This window comes from Malurus melanocephalus, unplaced genomic scaffold, assembly GCF_030028575.1.
Source record: "Malurus melanocephalus ecotype Western Australia unplaced genomic scaffold, MMel_1.1 scaffold_36, whole genome shotgun sequence".
NCBI classification, from domain to species: domain Eukaryota; kingdom Metazoa; phylum Chordata; class Aves; order Passeriformes; family Maluridae; genus Malurus; species Malurus melanocephalus.
The window spans coordinates 2,596,499-2,611,823 of NW_026623268.1; the positions used below are offsets into that span (position 1 = coordinate 2,596,499).

Consider the following 15,325-nt stretch of genomic DNA (forward strand, 5'->3'; position numbering starts at 1 on the left):
ATATCAACATGGCTACAGAATTTCACAGGCATCATTATTAAGTGTGCATACAGCTCCAATCAGGCTCTATAGCCACCTCATCACCACACCAACAGCAGAACTCAGAACCTGAACAACATCCTGGTGTGGCTTCCATACATTGCAGGCCTGAAGACATTCACAGCATAGCAAGCCTCTCTTTTGCAGTTACCACAGTTTCATTACTTTGGTACAAAAATCAGTGATATTGCTGTAAGTCATTAGGTAATTTTGTGACTTGCTTCTAAAAAACTGGGCTGTTCCCCATCAAAGATTTGATCTCAGTATGAAAAGTGTGATTAWAATTGAGCTGCTCCTTTTGGTCACTTGACAGGAATGCTGTACACCCACTTGTCCTGCCTTGCTCCAACTGCCATCAGACCAAGAAACTCAAAGGAAGACTACCTCTGTCCCAGGAAAGCTCATCAGCTAGTATCTCATGGCTTCAGATTTTTTTAAAAAAACAACAATAGAGAAAGGAATATATACATGGGTGGCTTCAAGTTTCCATTTCAGGATAAGGCAGTAAAGTTTCTATGTGAAAAAGCCAGTGCAGCTGAGACCCTCTTTAGGGGGCTGTTTCAGGAGGCAGCCTGCAGAAAGAAAAGCTTTGGGGAGTGGGCTCCCCTGAGCAGCTGGCCTGGAAGGGCTCCCTGGATCGCAGGCAGCACATCCTGAACACATTAATCATGCACCYTGTGYGGTAAAGGCTGAGACTCACAGAAARTGATRAGTAATGTCCCAGCTGRGGGGAAAACACCGCCCCAACCCCAATGCTGTGAAGTCTCCGTGGCACTAAAAGCAGGTGATGAACTAAAGCTGCTTCTTCAGCTGAAAGAAGAAAGAATCTCTAACGAACACACAGGGAGAAATCATAGAGGGAAAGGCTACATTCTCCCTTGCCAGCTCTCCTGTACATTTAAACTCACCACAACCTGCACAGCAAYAGGGACACTCCAAAGGCATTTGCTGCTATGATGGTCATGCTGCCTGAATATCAGGTGCCCAAGCCCAGGAAAACTCTGTGCAACTTCTTCTCAGTGTTGACGCAATTTGGAAAAAATAAATTATTTTTAAAAAACAGATATGAGGCAAGTCCCAAATTGCTTAAAGTGGACAAAAYAAAAGAATTTCCCAGTCTAAACATTCATTGCTCTGCTCATGTGGAACGAAGAGGTAGAACTAGTGGACAGAGRCCCACCAAAAGCATAAAGGCATTTTAAAGTAAGGGGGGGAAAAASTGACAGACCATAAATCATCATTTTCCAAAGCCTCGGGCAGTCATTCTGCTAACTACCATAACTGAAAGTCTCTATTTAATAACCAGAGTCTAGAGGCTCGAAGAATTCTCTAGAGGCTCAAAGAATAGCTTAAAATCCTGTGAGTTATCTTCCTTCTCAGTGCTATATGAACTTCCACCAACCCCCTTGAAACAGGCTGTGAGGCTCCTGTGATCATAAGAACCTGAAGCCCTAAGGGACAAAGGCAAAGTTATCCAAGGGTGCCTTGGATTAGCATTTTGCCATTTTAAACTCCCTCTAAACTTCCCCTCCAGCTTCACAGTACCATGGGCACAAGGCCTTCGTGGCCCAAGTAGTGCTGCTGATAGTCCAGCCACCAGTGCCACAAATTGCCCAGGGGCATTGTTGTGGTTTGGGGGAAGCACCATGATCAGCTATGGTAAAGCTCTGGCAGCAGGGATGACAGACAGGAACAGGAGAAACAGTCCAAGCTCCTCAAGGAAGCACGTGCGTATGCAGAAACATTAATGTAGCAGTTCTCAGAACAGAGCATCCAGCATCACAGGGCAGCCTTGGTGAGAGCCACACTGCAGAGCACAGCCCTCAGGCCACCTCCTGTACCAGGCCTGAGGCTCTCCACAGAGAGGTCAAGTTAGTGTTGCCCTCATTTCTGCCCTGTAGCAGCACCTCATGACAGAGAGCAGCAGTTGACCAGACAATCACAAAACTGCCTGCAGATGGACAGTATTAGACTAAAACCTCCCAAGGTTCTCATTCTTTGAGAAAATTTACTGTTCTTTGCTGCACATCCCATATATGCAACAGAAGAACAAAAGGCATTTTAGAAAGAAGATATTTGTTCTTACTTACGTAAGAGCTAATACATTTACCTTCTAAAATGTGCTACTAATATAGTATAAATATAGATCATATACCATTAAGGTGAATGCCTTGGGAAGAAAAGGTAGAGATTAAAACCAGACCTATATCTTCATATGTAGTCACCAAGAGTCCCTGCTTGGTGCACTTGGCTGGCTTTCAAGAGATCTGCTTTGCATCTGCTCTTGTCTTCTGTAAGTTCTCACAATACTGCAGATGCCACTGACCAAGAACACCAGTGAGATGGCCGCAAAGTAAGAGGCGTAAATCAAGAACTGCAGAGAAGAGGAAAAGAAAACAAGTGGTTAAACCAAGAAGTTACCAGATTTATAAGAATGTTAATAAAATAAATGAGCTCACTTCCTCTTCTAAAACAYCAGGAATCAGTGATTATTTCTCTGTCAAAACCTTGACCCAGAAACAGGTAGCTGAGAAGCTTTACAGCTCCCTTCCCTAACTCCCATCAATAAAGGTAAGAGCATCTATCATACCTGGGTGACAATGTCCAAGCCAAGCCCACTGGCATCCACAACAATCAAAGTGAGCAGAGTCTGAAGTGCTAAGGCAATGAAAGTATTGGCCCCAAATACCAGGGCATAGCGCTCCACGCTGAGATTTGCAGCGATCTGGTACCTGCAAAGAAAGGGAGGACMACAAAYATAAGGGGGGATAAGCAGGGGAATGCATGAATAGGAGGAACATTTCTGGACAGAACAACTGTGCAACCTGAGGGGTTACATTGACTGATCTAGTACTTTCCACAGCTAAATTACCTTGCACAAATAGTATACTTTTCTAAATAAGGTCATGACAGACTAGCATGGAAACTAGAAGAGACCCATAGACACATGCAACCCCCTTTTTTTGTAAGAAAAAATCAACCAAAAACCCAGCCCACTACTTAGGGAGCTCTGTGGGTTTCAGTGTTATTGAAGCAGCCCTCCTGTCTGATGTAAAGGGTCTTGTCACATGGAGGAATGCAATGCACTTTGGCAATCTCAAAGCTTCACTCTGTTGCTGTGTGGTCCATAACCTCCTGCATCCTTCTAACCAGAACTCCCTTTGCAATTACCAATTTCAGCATCACCCCTTTTACTGTGCTTGACCAGTCTCAGAGTGATTATGTGGTTCAAAACCAGCTAGGCTTTCCTCCGTAAAGTGACAAATAACACTGAAGCAGTTTACCTACAGGTTAGCAAAAGTTGATGCATCAACCCAGGCAAAGCATTGTCCTTTCCTCATTTGTTAACACTTCACTCCAGCTACCTTCATGAAATACATCCTCCTAGCAATCAGCACTATCTAAGATTCAGAAATAGTCACTTCAGTGTTGCAAGACTYTTAAGCTTGGGCACACTGCCAGCCAAATATATCTCCATGCCTCAGTTTCCAACTTGAATGACAACACAAACTCTTGCAACAGACTCTCATTACACAGAAAATGTGCTGCTTTCCCACCAGCTGTAACCTTGAGAGCAGGCTCCATTAGAGATACTCACGTTGCTATTGTGATTAGCATCATGTAGATGATCCTGAAGATGACATAGGATGCATAGCACACCCAGATGTTATGAACAGTGTCCATGACATACACAGCAGCAGCAATAAGAAAGGAGAACAGGGCAAGTGCCACTTCACCCCACATTGCCCAGGATGTTTTGATGTAACCCACAGCAACAACTGCAATGGCTCCTGTGAGGGGAAGCAAAGCATAACGCTTAGTAATTACAATTGGAGCAATTTGGAAATGGTGTACTGGGAGCTCTGCAGCCCTTAACAGCCAAACATGAATGAAGTGGAGGGCACAAATAGGAACACCTTAGCAACTCTCCTTCCTGACCCCTCTGTCACCTGCTGGAAACTCCCATTTTGTTTTACAGAAACAGGAAAAAAAAAACACACGGGTCAATGCTGACTGCCTTTAAAGTCTCCTCTCTGGCTCCAGAAACATGACAGCTCCAGGCCTCAGACCACTGCCATTCAGTCCTCTGCACTCGACTGTGGCAGCGTTGTCAATAATTGGGCAATTTCTGTTGAGAAATGCAAACCCTGGCTCTCAAAAGTACTCACCTAATTATTTATTACTGCTTTAGCAAAGGGTAGGAGGGAGCAAGACACTCCTCACYTTAATGCACAGCTGTTAGAGCTCTCTCCCAGGAGGCAGAGAAACCTACATTTACTGTCATCTCCACTTTGGGCTGTAAGAGTAACTAAGAGGAGTCCGAATCCCTATCTCCTGGCATGCAGCCTAATCACAGGGTATAATCATGCATTATTGATTGTGCAAGAACAATCCTTTACAACACAGAAAGTTTTGTAACTCTGGCTGGATTTTATGAAGGGGGGATGGGGGGAAAGCACAGATCATAGGATGGAAAGTGCGTAGTATTTCATACAATTCAATGAGCAGACAAGGTGTGTTTCATGCACTATCATAGCTGCAACTGCTAAAAAGCCTAAATACATATTACATTAATAAAAAACTCCCATTTCAAGTAGGCCTTGTTCTGCAAACAAGCCAAATAGCAGCCAACAGCATAATGGCTGCACACAGCAAACCAGACAAACAGCATACTGACAAAGGGAGGTTTACAGGACATCTCTGAAAAACAGGATTGTGTTCAGCAGTAGACCACTGCACAGAAGGGTTACAGTGCAGTATCTAAGCTCTTTGTAGAGCTTAGCTGGCCTGCTGTCTTAGAAAACCTTCAAGCACACCAACACTCCTTATGTAGCATCAGTGTGCACAAGCCTGCGATCCTGTCAGACCTCACATCAATCTTGCAGACTGGTGAATAAGGGAACTCTGCCAAGGCAAAGGATTTCTTTTCCTGCACTTAAGTCTTCTCATGCCTGCTGTAACATGACCTGACTAACATCTTGTTCTTTGAAAGTCTGACTCCCCCAACAGAAAAACTCTGAGATGCAAAGAGAAGCTAAGTCCKAGAGCATTCTTCCTACTGTCTCGGCAATTCTGAAATTTGAGAACAGACATGGGGATCTCATGGCAACTCATGAAACTGTACTCTTCCTGTGTGTCAAGGCTGTATGAGCCTGACACCTAATGAAGCTTTTCAATGTCTGTCCTTCAGTGAGACACATTCAGCTGATCCAGATTTCACAACCCAACCTGATAAAGGATTGCCACATTCCGAAGAAGGTGCAGGGGTGCAACTTAACTGTCAGCCGATCTCCCTAGAAGGAATATAATTTCTGTTTCCCAGAACAGGAAGCCGACAGCTACATGAGTCACCACATGGACTTAAACCCTTCTGCAGGGCAAGGACGGTAACAGCACCTTATGCAAAGGTTGACAAACATTGCTCATAACTGAGYGGTGAAAATGGCAAATCAGATCTGGGATGCAGCAGGAGAGGTACTTTAGTAGAGAGAGAAGAGTGAATAGCATGCTCTTCTCTAAATCTGAGGCCTCACTGAATAAAGCCAAGTGCAGTTCTGACTGTTCACCTTTAAAAACAATGCAATTCAAACCAGGTTTGATGCAAAGAGGGGCTAATAAGGAAGAGAACAAAGGGCTTAACTTTGTACCTACGAAAACTAGAAAAACCTGGCTTCTTTGGCCCAGAGCAAAGGTTTTGTTCTAAAGTACAATCCAGGCATGACATCAGAGACAAACTACTCATTAATAAATTCAAACTGGAAATCAGAAGTAAGAGCGTTTGCACCGGTGCGTAGAAGTCAGGTCACTGCATGCTCATTCCAAACAAGTGTTAGGACTTCCAGTGCTGTCACACACTTGAAGATTTTAGTTGTGATTATTTATTCATCAAACTTTGCTTCTTTCAAGCAATTGATCTCTATCAACAAGAAGGACTTTTGGTTCTGTGTTTTGAGCAGTTCAGTTTGCTTTAAAAAAATATCACCCAAAATGATTCAGCTACTTATAAAAATGATACTTGAGGAAAAAATCAAAATGGGAAATGAAAAATTTCAGTTTTACGAGAGTTTAGGTCTATTGTTCACAGGCCTTTTAAAAAAGGACCTTGTTATCAAAGATGTTCATGACAAGATTTGAAGAATACCCCTCCTTATATTTTCTTTTTTTTTTTTTAATTTTGCTGACATTAGGCCACATTATGAGTCTTCTTTTTCTTGATACCGATTCTTCTCCTTCCTGGGATAAAGGCAGTATGGTAGATGAAGCCAATTCAAACAAGAAGTAAGARGCACAGACTCCTGCTAGAGTGGAGAAACAGAGTATGAGAGCAAGCTGTGTAAGTGCCGGTTCAGCCCACCAAGGACTGAATAGACCAAGTCATCAAGTTGTCATCAGTTTCAAACCCAACTAACAATGGGTTGTAGACTAGCTTTAAGAACTATAAACCAGCCACAGCTTCCTACTGAACTTCAAGAAGGGGCTGAGCACACCCAGGAAAGCACTASTAATTTGTTTGTGTACCTTGGTTTCTTTTGCCCCCAAAGAGGTGATGCCCACAGCAGATGATGGAACAATGACTCCATCAAAGAAAAGGGACACGCTGCAGCAACATCTAGAGAATCTCTGTAAGGGTATCTCAGCTATTTTAAAAATGTATTGTCCCAGTTCTGGTAATGAAACGGTATTGAACTTAATAAACAAATGCTTGTGTTGCCTGACCTACCTGTCCCTTTCAAGTCAACCAACTTCTTTCATCTTAYTAGCTTCTCCTCCCAACAGTGCTGAAATGACTAACCATGGCTCACTGCATGCTGTGCGTGTACAGGAAACCTTCAYACACTCCCCACGCTGCTGGAGGAAAACCAAATGCACAGGACCCCATGTCTGACTCTGAGTGTCTAAAACAAGCATAACCCCAGTGTCATAGTGACAGCCAAGAACACACAGTCAACCACATGCCTGGAGCCTTCTGCCAAGTATGTCAGAATGAAGATTGGCTTGGGAGGCTCCTCTAAACACCTACGTACTGGATTACAGGAATCAGGGCTGCTTCAGCGACTAACTCATGCTGAGCATCCTACCTGTGCATGTCAGGGAAGACTCACCCCAAATGCCAGGGTTTATCTCTCCTGCATGCTTGGGGGAATGCATGGCACTTCCAAATCATGCTCTGGTGACCTTGAGAGAAACAAGACATTTCTCACAGCAGATCAGAAGCTTACCTAGGAGCGTTGAGGCTGCCTCCACAGCACCATTGTAGAGGTCCGCGCTTTGAGCAGGCAGCACCATCTCCCACAGGCCCTGAGCGTAGTTGAGGACCTGAAAGTAGCCACAGGTGGACAGTGCCCACCACACAGACCAGCAGAGCATGGTCCTGGAGGAGTAGCAGTGCAGGAAGTCCTGCCAGAGATCTTTCAGCACCTTGGCGATGTCTACTTTATGCTTCTGCATAGATTGGGGAATGAAAGGGAGAGAAWTGTTAAGTCTTTGTTTATGAGTGCTTCACACCGCGCCATAAAATTGCCCCTTTCAGGTAATCTGCTCACTGTGAGTGACAATAGCACTCTTGGACACAAACCCCCACAGAGTAATAAATAAAAAGTTTCCCCATCCCATAGTCTCTGTGCCAACCAGGGCTTATGTGCAGAGGTGGGGTTCAGTCCCAAGAACCCCTCCATCTCTGGTTCTCCCCAGCAGAGAGCGGGGACTGCCAGATGTTATGTGAGCAACTGAAGGGTACCAGAGAAGAAACAMAGGAGAGCAGGACACAATATCCATTTAGACAAGACAGGATCAGGGAGCCAGTCATTTACATCAGAAAGCATCACTGATACTTTTAAGTTCAGGTTCAAATTCAACCACAGTTTGTAGCACAGAGAACATGAAAGGCATCAGATGAGTATACCTCTCTCCAAATAAGTTGATTTTCTTTAATACAGGCATTTGGGGTTTATAAATACTCAAAAAAGCAATTTCATTAGCACACACTCTACTCCTATTAAAGTTTACCAAGGCTTCAAGAAAGTGAGAGATGTCACTTGGGGATCTAAAGAGAAACAGAAGCTACTTCCGCCAGACACTGCTGTTGCAAATGGCAGCTCCTGCATATAAAAGTGCCCTGACAAATGGCATGAGAYAAAAAATTAAGCTTTCCACTCCAAATCTTTCTGGAAAGAGCATGAAAGGGGGGAGACCCTTACAAATAATTGAAAATAGATAAATTCTAGCAACAGCAGATGACAACAATCAAAATTGKTTTTTTACATACAGACTGGAACAGTCCTGTTCTTTACCCCTTTATGTCCACAGCAGCAGAGGAAAAGAGTATGTCTCTACTTAGTGGACAAAAGTTCCTGTTACATTTGTTTCATGCACACATGTACACAGTCTGTGTAGACTCTGTAGGGCAAGACCCTTTTAATCTAAATAGGAGGAACAGTTATATCATGCAAGACTGAGCAGAGCCCCAAGGCCCACCCAGCACTTCTGGCCCCTGTGAACTTGGATTCCCTGAGGGAAACACACAGCATTGTCACAGGACTGAGGTATTGCACATTGCGCTGTCACACGTCCAATTTCACAGTGGTTTCCAGACAGCAGCAGCAACTTTGGGCCCTTGGCATTATGCCCTTTCCCTGGGGGAATCATGCAGTGTGTGCCTGGGAAAGACTATTTTCTACGAGCAATAAAACTCATTTTAAAACATTTCTGCTAAAACCCCAAAAGATCACAGCCTGAATGAACTCTGTCCTAAACTCCCCTTCTTCCAGCCTTTCAAGTATCACTGACTTGTAAGCATTTTTATTAAACACCACAAAGTCCTACTGGTGCTTTGCCAATGGTGTAACTCTTGCTCTGCATGTGGATTCCATTCCTCCAAGACACAACAGAACAGCTTGGGAAAAGGTGAGCTTGTGGCAGTGTAACTTCAGCGYGTAACTCCCACACAGATTTCACACAAAGCTCACATTTACATGCAGGAAAACAAGGGGAGGGAACTGTCACACACACTACAAAAACTGATTTGCCTGTTCAGCACCAAGCACCTGYCTGATAAGCCAGAAGGGCCCACCCACCCCGCCACAGCCTGGCAGCACCTCTTTGGTGCAATTATTCCTACAGCCATCCATGTTTGTGAAATATGGTTGCTGTTACCTCAGTAAGAAGGACAATCATCACACTCCAGTGCCTCTGAGCCTTCAGCACCTGGTGTAAGTGACCTCTGGGGAGTTAGGCAGGTGTACTTGCTCCTTTTCTAAACTTTTCACCATTACTTTGGAGCTACGTGTACTTTCACAGGAGGGGAGCAAGATAAACAAAAGGGATGGATAAGTTATACATTAGTTATTATTGGCACAGAGTTTGTCTTTACAAATACCCTTCAGCATGCAAACATAACACGGGTAAAAATACCCTTGCTCGAACAAGATCGTGCTGGATGGGGCAGGATTAARTCCCTGGAATGTTAATACCTTTAATTCCCAGCTGTAGCTGGAGAAGCMGAAAGCAGCCCTGGATGCTGCCTCCCCCAAACTAGCTAACTATGGCTTACTTGCTAAGAAATACCCACTGCTGACTAATCCAGCAGCTGTGCTTACCCACTGCCTTGCTCTCAGAACCAGCACAGCTTTTCTGTCTGGGGAGCAAGGCTGGCCTCTCCCCAGCACTGAGAATCCCCCTGCCAAGAATCTCCACATGTCCACATCCCCTGGAACAGTGTGGCCAGTAGGGACCTACCCAGCAAGCAACACTCACACAGGGCCTCCAAASTGGAGGCTGCTCACCCCTCATGGGACTCAGCACGTCCCATCACCATGCAGGGGTGCCTGCACTTGTTTCCATACAAGTGACTTTGCCAGAGGTTACACAGCCCAAAAGAGCCACAAGTCAGGGCACCACCTCAGTGCTCTCATGYGCTGCATTAAGCTGATATTATACAGATGTGTTTCCTGCAATTTGTCCATATTCTGCCCTTCCATAACTAATCAATATCTGCTTCCAAATGCCGTCAAGAACTACTTCAAGGACTACTAGTTTCCTTCCTAGACCAGTTTCCTTCCAGGATCATACGATTATGATTATCACACAGCATATTACTGTRCAACTTGCACAACAGTTGGAATAGCAGTGTCAAAATGTGAGTGCCAGAAGAATTACCTCTTTTCTGCAAGTCACTGGGTACATCCAGAAGCACACACAGAATCTGGACATAGACTCAATATTTAGTGTCCAGAGACATCCCTTGCTCTGTACCACTGAACAACAAGTTGATGCTCAGGGCATATAAACTGCAGCCTTGTGAGATAYGGAGAGTGATTCCAGAAAAACTAAGGAGCAGCCTACCATTCTCAAACAGTAAAAGGATGCCAGTAATAATTTTCCCTGTGCCATAAATAAGGAAGTGGGATAGGGGATACTTTTTGCTGTTAGATATTACATCTCTACTGCTATGTACATATCTGCACATAGGCACATGTGACAGCCACGTCAGTATAGTGCCTTTTACTCACGTAAACTCGGCACAACTCACCTGTTTCTCTGCTGAATGACCCTCCCCATTTAAGGGAACTTTGGTCTCATCCTCCCAACCAGGTGCCCTCTGCACATCAGGATGATCTTGGACAGCTGCTCCATTTTTACAGTCTATGACCTTCATTTCACAACTAAGGCGCTGTCTTGAGACGTGATGAAAGAAAAGGCTTTTTTGTGGCATGGGCAGGAACCACGCTGTGGCAAAGGCAATGGACACGCTGGTTAAGGAGATAACATTCAAGCTGAAGAGGGACCATCCCGCCACTGACACAAGGACCTGCCCAGACACAGAGCCCACTGTGTAGCCCACCAGGGTGGCACTTCGGCAGTAGCTGGTGACCTTCTGGTACAGGTTGATATCGACGACACTGTAGATGTAGGAATAATAGGCGATGTCGGTGGCAGTCCCWATCCCGTAGAAGAACTCGAGCAACTGGATGGCCCGCAGCCCCTGGGCGTACAGCAGCATGAACCAGGTGACGATGAGGCTCAGGCCCTGCAGCAGCACCACCGGCTTGTACCGCAGGTAGTCCGTGGCCAGGAACACAGGGAACAGCAGCGCTAGGTAGGAGTAAGTCCACACCGGATAAATCTCATTGAACACCTGCGAAAGGGAAAAGCCGGCGGTGACCCTCAGCACTCACCGATTGCGAACAGAACAGACACAGAGATACACAGAAAGACACATACTGCGCCAGGGGAGGGGAAGGTGCCCGGGACTGCGGTACCTGGGCCTCGGAGAGGTTCTTGTGCGGCCCCAGCAGGTACCGGGTGAGGAAGGGCTCCGACGGCCGCACGTTGCAGAAGAAGCCGTAGGCGCAGAGCAGCGCCGTGGGCAGCGCCCAGCAGCACGCGCCGCCGCCGGCAGCCCGGGCGGAGCGCCTCGCCGGCCGCTCCCCGGGCGAATCCGCCATGCCGGGGCCGGGGCCGGGGCCGGGGCCAGGGCGGGCCGGGCCGGAGGCGCTCCCGGGGCCGGTGGCGGGCGCGTCCCGGTCACCTCCTGAGGGAGGCCCGGCCCCGGCCCGCCGCACGGTGCCCCTCGGTGATTGGCCAGCGAGCGGGGGGCGGGGCCGCGTAACGCCCTCCGATTGGCGAGCCGCCCCTGTGGGCGGGGCCTGCAGCCGCGCGCGCGGGAGGGGTGGGCCCGCGCTGGGATCCCCGGGGATCGCTCGCCCCAAAATTCCTCATTTCCCTCTTCCTCCCGGGCATTTCCTGGAAACCACCTCAGCGAACGGACCCCCTGCCTGTTTCGCTGTGATTGTTCGTTCTTTCCTGTCTCAGACGCGTTCGGCCGCTGATCTCTGCTGCTTTCCCTCCCTTTCTCGAGATAAGAGCTTGAATCACCTCTGTGGTTTGACAAAGCAGCACCTTGTCCGTCCAGAAGAAATATTAGACAAGTGGGGAAAATAAAACTATTACATTCCAAGTCATTATCTAAAGCTTTGCCCAGTACTACTGTTCCAAAAGCTTTGCCAATCCTCTAAATTCTTTGCTGTTTTTCTTCTCAATYTATCCCACACTTTCTTTTTATCTACTTGATTTGCCTTTCCCTTTGCTCCACTCGYCTGATCTCCAAGACATTGCTACCAYTGCTAGGGYTTCCTACTTTATAYCTACARTTGTTCTCCAAAGTGGCTGRTACCAGAGAGAATTCACACAAAAGGTCAGGCCTCCCACCTGCCCAATTGCATGTCCTGCCTCCTAGGCATCTGCATAAACAGAGTTGGGTGGGAAAGAACAAGTTTTTCTCAGCCACAGAACAGATTCGTTCTAGTGCATAATTTTGCTGCTATCTATTACTGTCATGTATTTATTACTATTTTATTACTATTATTACCATTATGTATTWATTACTATTTTATTACTGTYATTACCATCATCATACCTGAGTAAACATAGCTTGAAAGAGGATTTGGGCCATAAGACTACTGGGCTGTCTGTAAAACAGAGTRAAATATTTTGGTCTTGATCATCTGGCATCAGTGTTTTGCTGCTTTTCTGGCTGTCTTTTGGGTCTAGCAAAATTTCCTTTTCATTGTTCTCTACATTTTCTTCTGTAGAAAGTCTGTAAGGATTATTAGGAAAAAAAATATATTGCCATTTGACTACCCTTAACTTGAAGCAAAACTCTACAGGGAAAGATCAGTTCCTGTTAATACTGGTATCCATTTCAGCCATAGGCAATGCTGATCTTTTCAAATAGCATGGTTAGAGTGAAATGAGCCAAAACATCGACTGATAAACACGTTGCCATGGGTTCCCTCTCAGTCAGCGCTCAGCAGCGCCTTTGTCCTGCTGGCAGGTGGCCCAGGAGCAGGTAAAAAGGGATATGGGCTGTTAGCACTGAGGTGTTGTGCACCTTCTGGTCAATCTGGGCCATCGCTGGCAGGGAGGAAAGAACAAAACCTTGGAGTTCCCGTGGTGAGCCCTGCCTAGGCAGCAGTTCCCACAACTTCCAGGCTGCTCACAGGATCTGATAGGTGGCCTTGATCTTTTCCAAAACAACCCTTAGAGYTGTGCCACTGGAGCTCAACTGCTGTTTCCAGGGGATTAGAAGAACGAGTTACATCAGTTCAGTCCTTTCCCTTGAAAAAACACACARACAGGCAACCTAGATTTGTCCTCCAAAGACTGCCTAAGAAAAAGAAACTGCAAAATTTTGATTAAAGTACTTCAGGTTTTCTCAGAGTTTTCAGTTTTGTTCTCGAACTCATCATGTTTTGTCTTCATGGAATATTTTCAGCCTTTGGGAACAAGATAAAATTTTATTCCCTGATTTTTTACTTCTATCTTTTTTTTCTTAGCCTTCCTCCACATTTTCTCTTTCCATCTCCTCACTCTACCAGAAAAAATAAAAAAGGTTAAACATGTTTGATAGCAAAAATCTCAAAACTTCCAGTATTTTTTCTAAGATGGAAGACATAGACTGTGAAAAGTAGGGTTTCTCACACTTTCTTTCCTAAATCTTACCTGTTTCTTTCTTCTCTCAACTTACAGCCTATAGTGTATTGTGGAGGAATTAATAAAATATATGTRCATGAAAAGTTCTCCAAAAGTCATTTGCCAAGTAGTTTAGAGAAAAGCTTCTGTAAATTAAAAACTTTAAAAACTGCACTCTTTTGAAGTTGCTGTTCAGAATGATTTCTCTGTGAGAGCATTAAGATGGTACAAATATTTCAGAAACTATCCAGAAGGAGAGAATAAAACAGGTTTATCTTTTGCTGAGCACAGAAGGAACAAAGGCACARGAATGTGACAAACAGTAGCAACTAGTTTCTTTTAATATTTTGGCCATTGTAACTAATCTGGGGAAGYAGACTCAATTAACTAGTGTCTGTATTAGAATGAAACAGAATTAGCAAGAACAAAAAAATATCTGAATTATTTCTGAAATCTAGAATGATTAGTTTAGACAAAAGCCCATAGATTATAGCTATCTGTCAGAGCTGTAGACTGGATATAACCTTGAAGGCCTGTGTCTTCTACTTCCAACCCCCAGTTGATCCTTTGATAATCTGGGAGCTTTCATCAGGAAACTCATAAATATTATGCAGCCATAAAGGGTCAATTTAAAACCCTTGTGCATGGGGGGGAAATGCAGGAACACAGCTGATTGAGAAGCCAGTGTAAATCCAAGCTTCCAAGACCTTCCAAGTAGAAGCATGAGGACAAACAGCCATCTCTCCAAAATACAGGGGTTRTTAGGAGTCTGRYTGCTATCAAAAGCCTCTGGCAGACMATTCCCCTTCTGCCCCACACACCACAGCAGGCTCTGCACTGTGTCCAATGCACACTGAAGCAGAGAGCTGTTAGAAATAAGGCATTCATGGCTGAATTTGATGTAGAATCMCTCGCCACAGAATAATTATCAGAATAATTCCTGGGCTAAGATGGGTCGTGTTGTACAGCACTGTACATTTCCATTATGGACACAGCAGTTTAAAATATTCTGACTCAGCTACATGAGGGAAAAARAGGAAAAGCCACTGAAGTCTGCTTCAAACAGAGGACAAATTTTCATGGGAAGTGTTAAAAGAGAGTACAACAGTGGTGTTACAAAGCAAAACAAGCACTTAGAAGAAATATACTTTTATTAAATGTAGAAGCACATAGGTTGGTCTGAATTACTTGGTGCTTGRTGTATCTAGGTCACAGTGGGTTTAACAGAGTATTGCTCCCATTAGGAATGGTRTTACAGATATACCTARGAMGCCTGAGAATGATCCCATGGCCTGTTTTGGAGAGTGCTGTACAAACATTCAAGAAGTTGGAGTCCCTACCTGGAGGAGATTGTAATTAAGGCATGATTCAAGCACTGGGTGTAACAAACAAATGGAGAATGGGGCACAGTAATGATAGGAAAGTGTAGGTGGATGAACTGGTTATGATGCAGAGCTAGCATGAATAAGCACAGCAAGAAGAGGAATATTTTACACTGATTTAGAGGAGTAACTGACTCATACAAAACAGCAATTGATCACCATAGGACAGTGCTGGTTCTCATTTCTGTGGTGCTTCACATACTGATAAAGAGTCTCCCCTAGAACATAGGTGGGTATGGACAGACCCTTCACCTTCCTCTCTCGGATATGTGCMAAAAAAAAATCTTTTCCTGTCATGGAAGACACCTCATGAGCATGAGTGCTTGGCAAGTTGCAAGCCCTCTTTTYGTCTCTTGGCACTGTCCTAAAATTCTGATCAACCCACCAGTGTTCATGGCCATTTCAGGGGGTGCTGGAGAATGCTCAAAAGATCA

At 45.1% G+C, this 15,325-nt stretch overlaps 1 protein-coding gene across 1 annotated transcript; it reads right to left on the reverse strand.

The window, feature by feature from the left end:
- Positions 1 to 864: 864 nt before the first annotated feature.
- On the reverse strand, positions 865 to 11,508 carry SLC19A2 (solute carrier family 19 member 2). Its single transcript, XM_057364195.1, has 6 exons — positions 11,298 to 11,508; positions 10,568 to 11,173; positions 7,260 to 7,482; positions 3,638 to 3,830; positions 2,630 to 2,771; positions 865 to 2,413 (listed from the first exon to the last, which is right to left on the reverse strand). Exons 1-6 carry the CDS (start codon positions 11,481 to 11,483, stop codon positions 2,261 to 2,263), a joined length of 1,503 nt encoding a protein of 500 aa, XP_057220178.1. The 5' UTR covers positions 11,484 to 11,508; the 3' UTR covers positions 865 to 2,260.
- Positions 11,509 to 15,325: the final 3,817 nt, after the last annotated feature.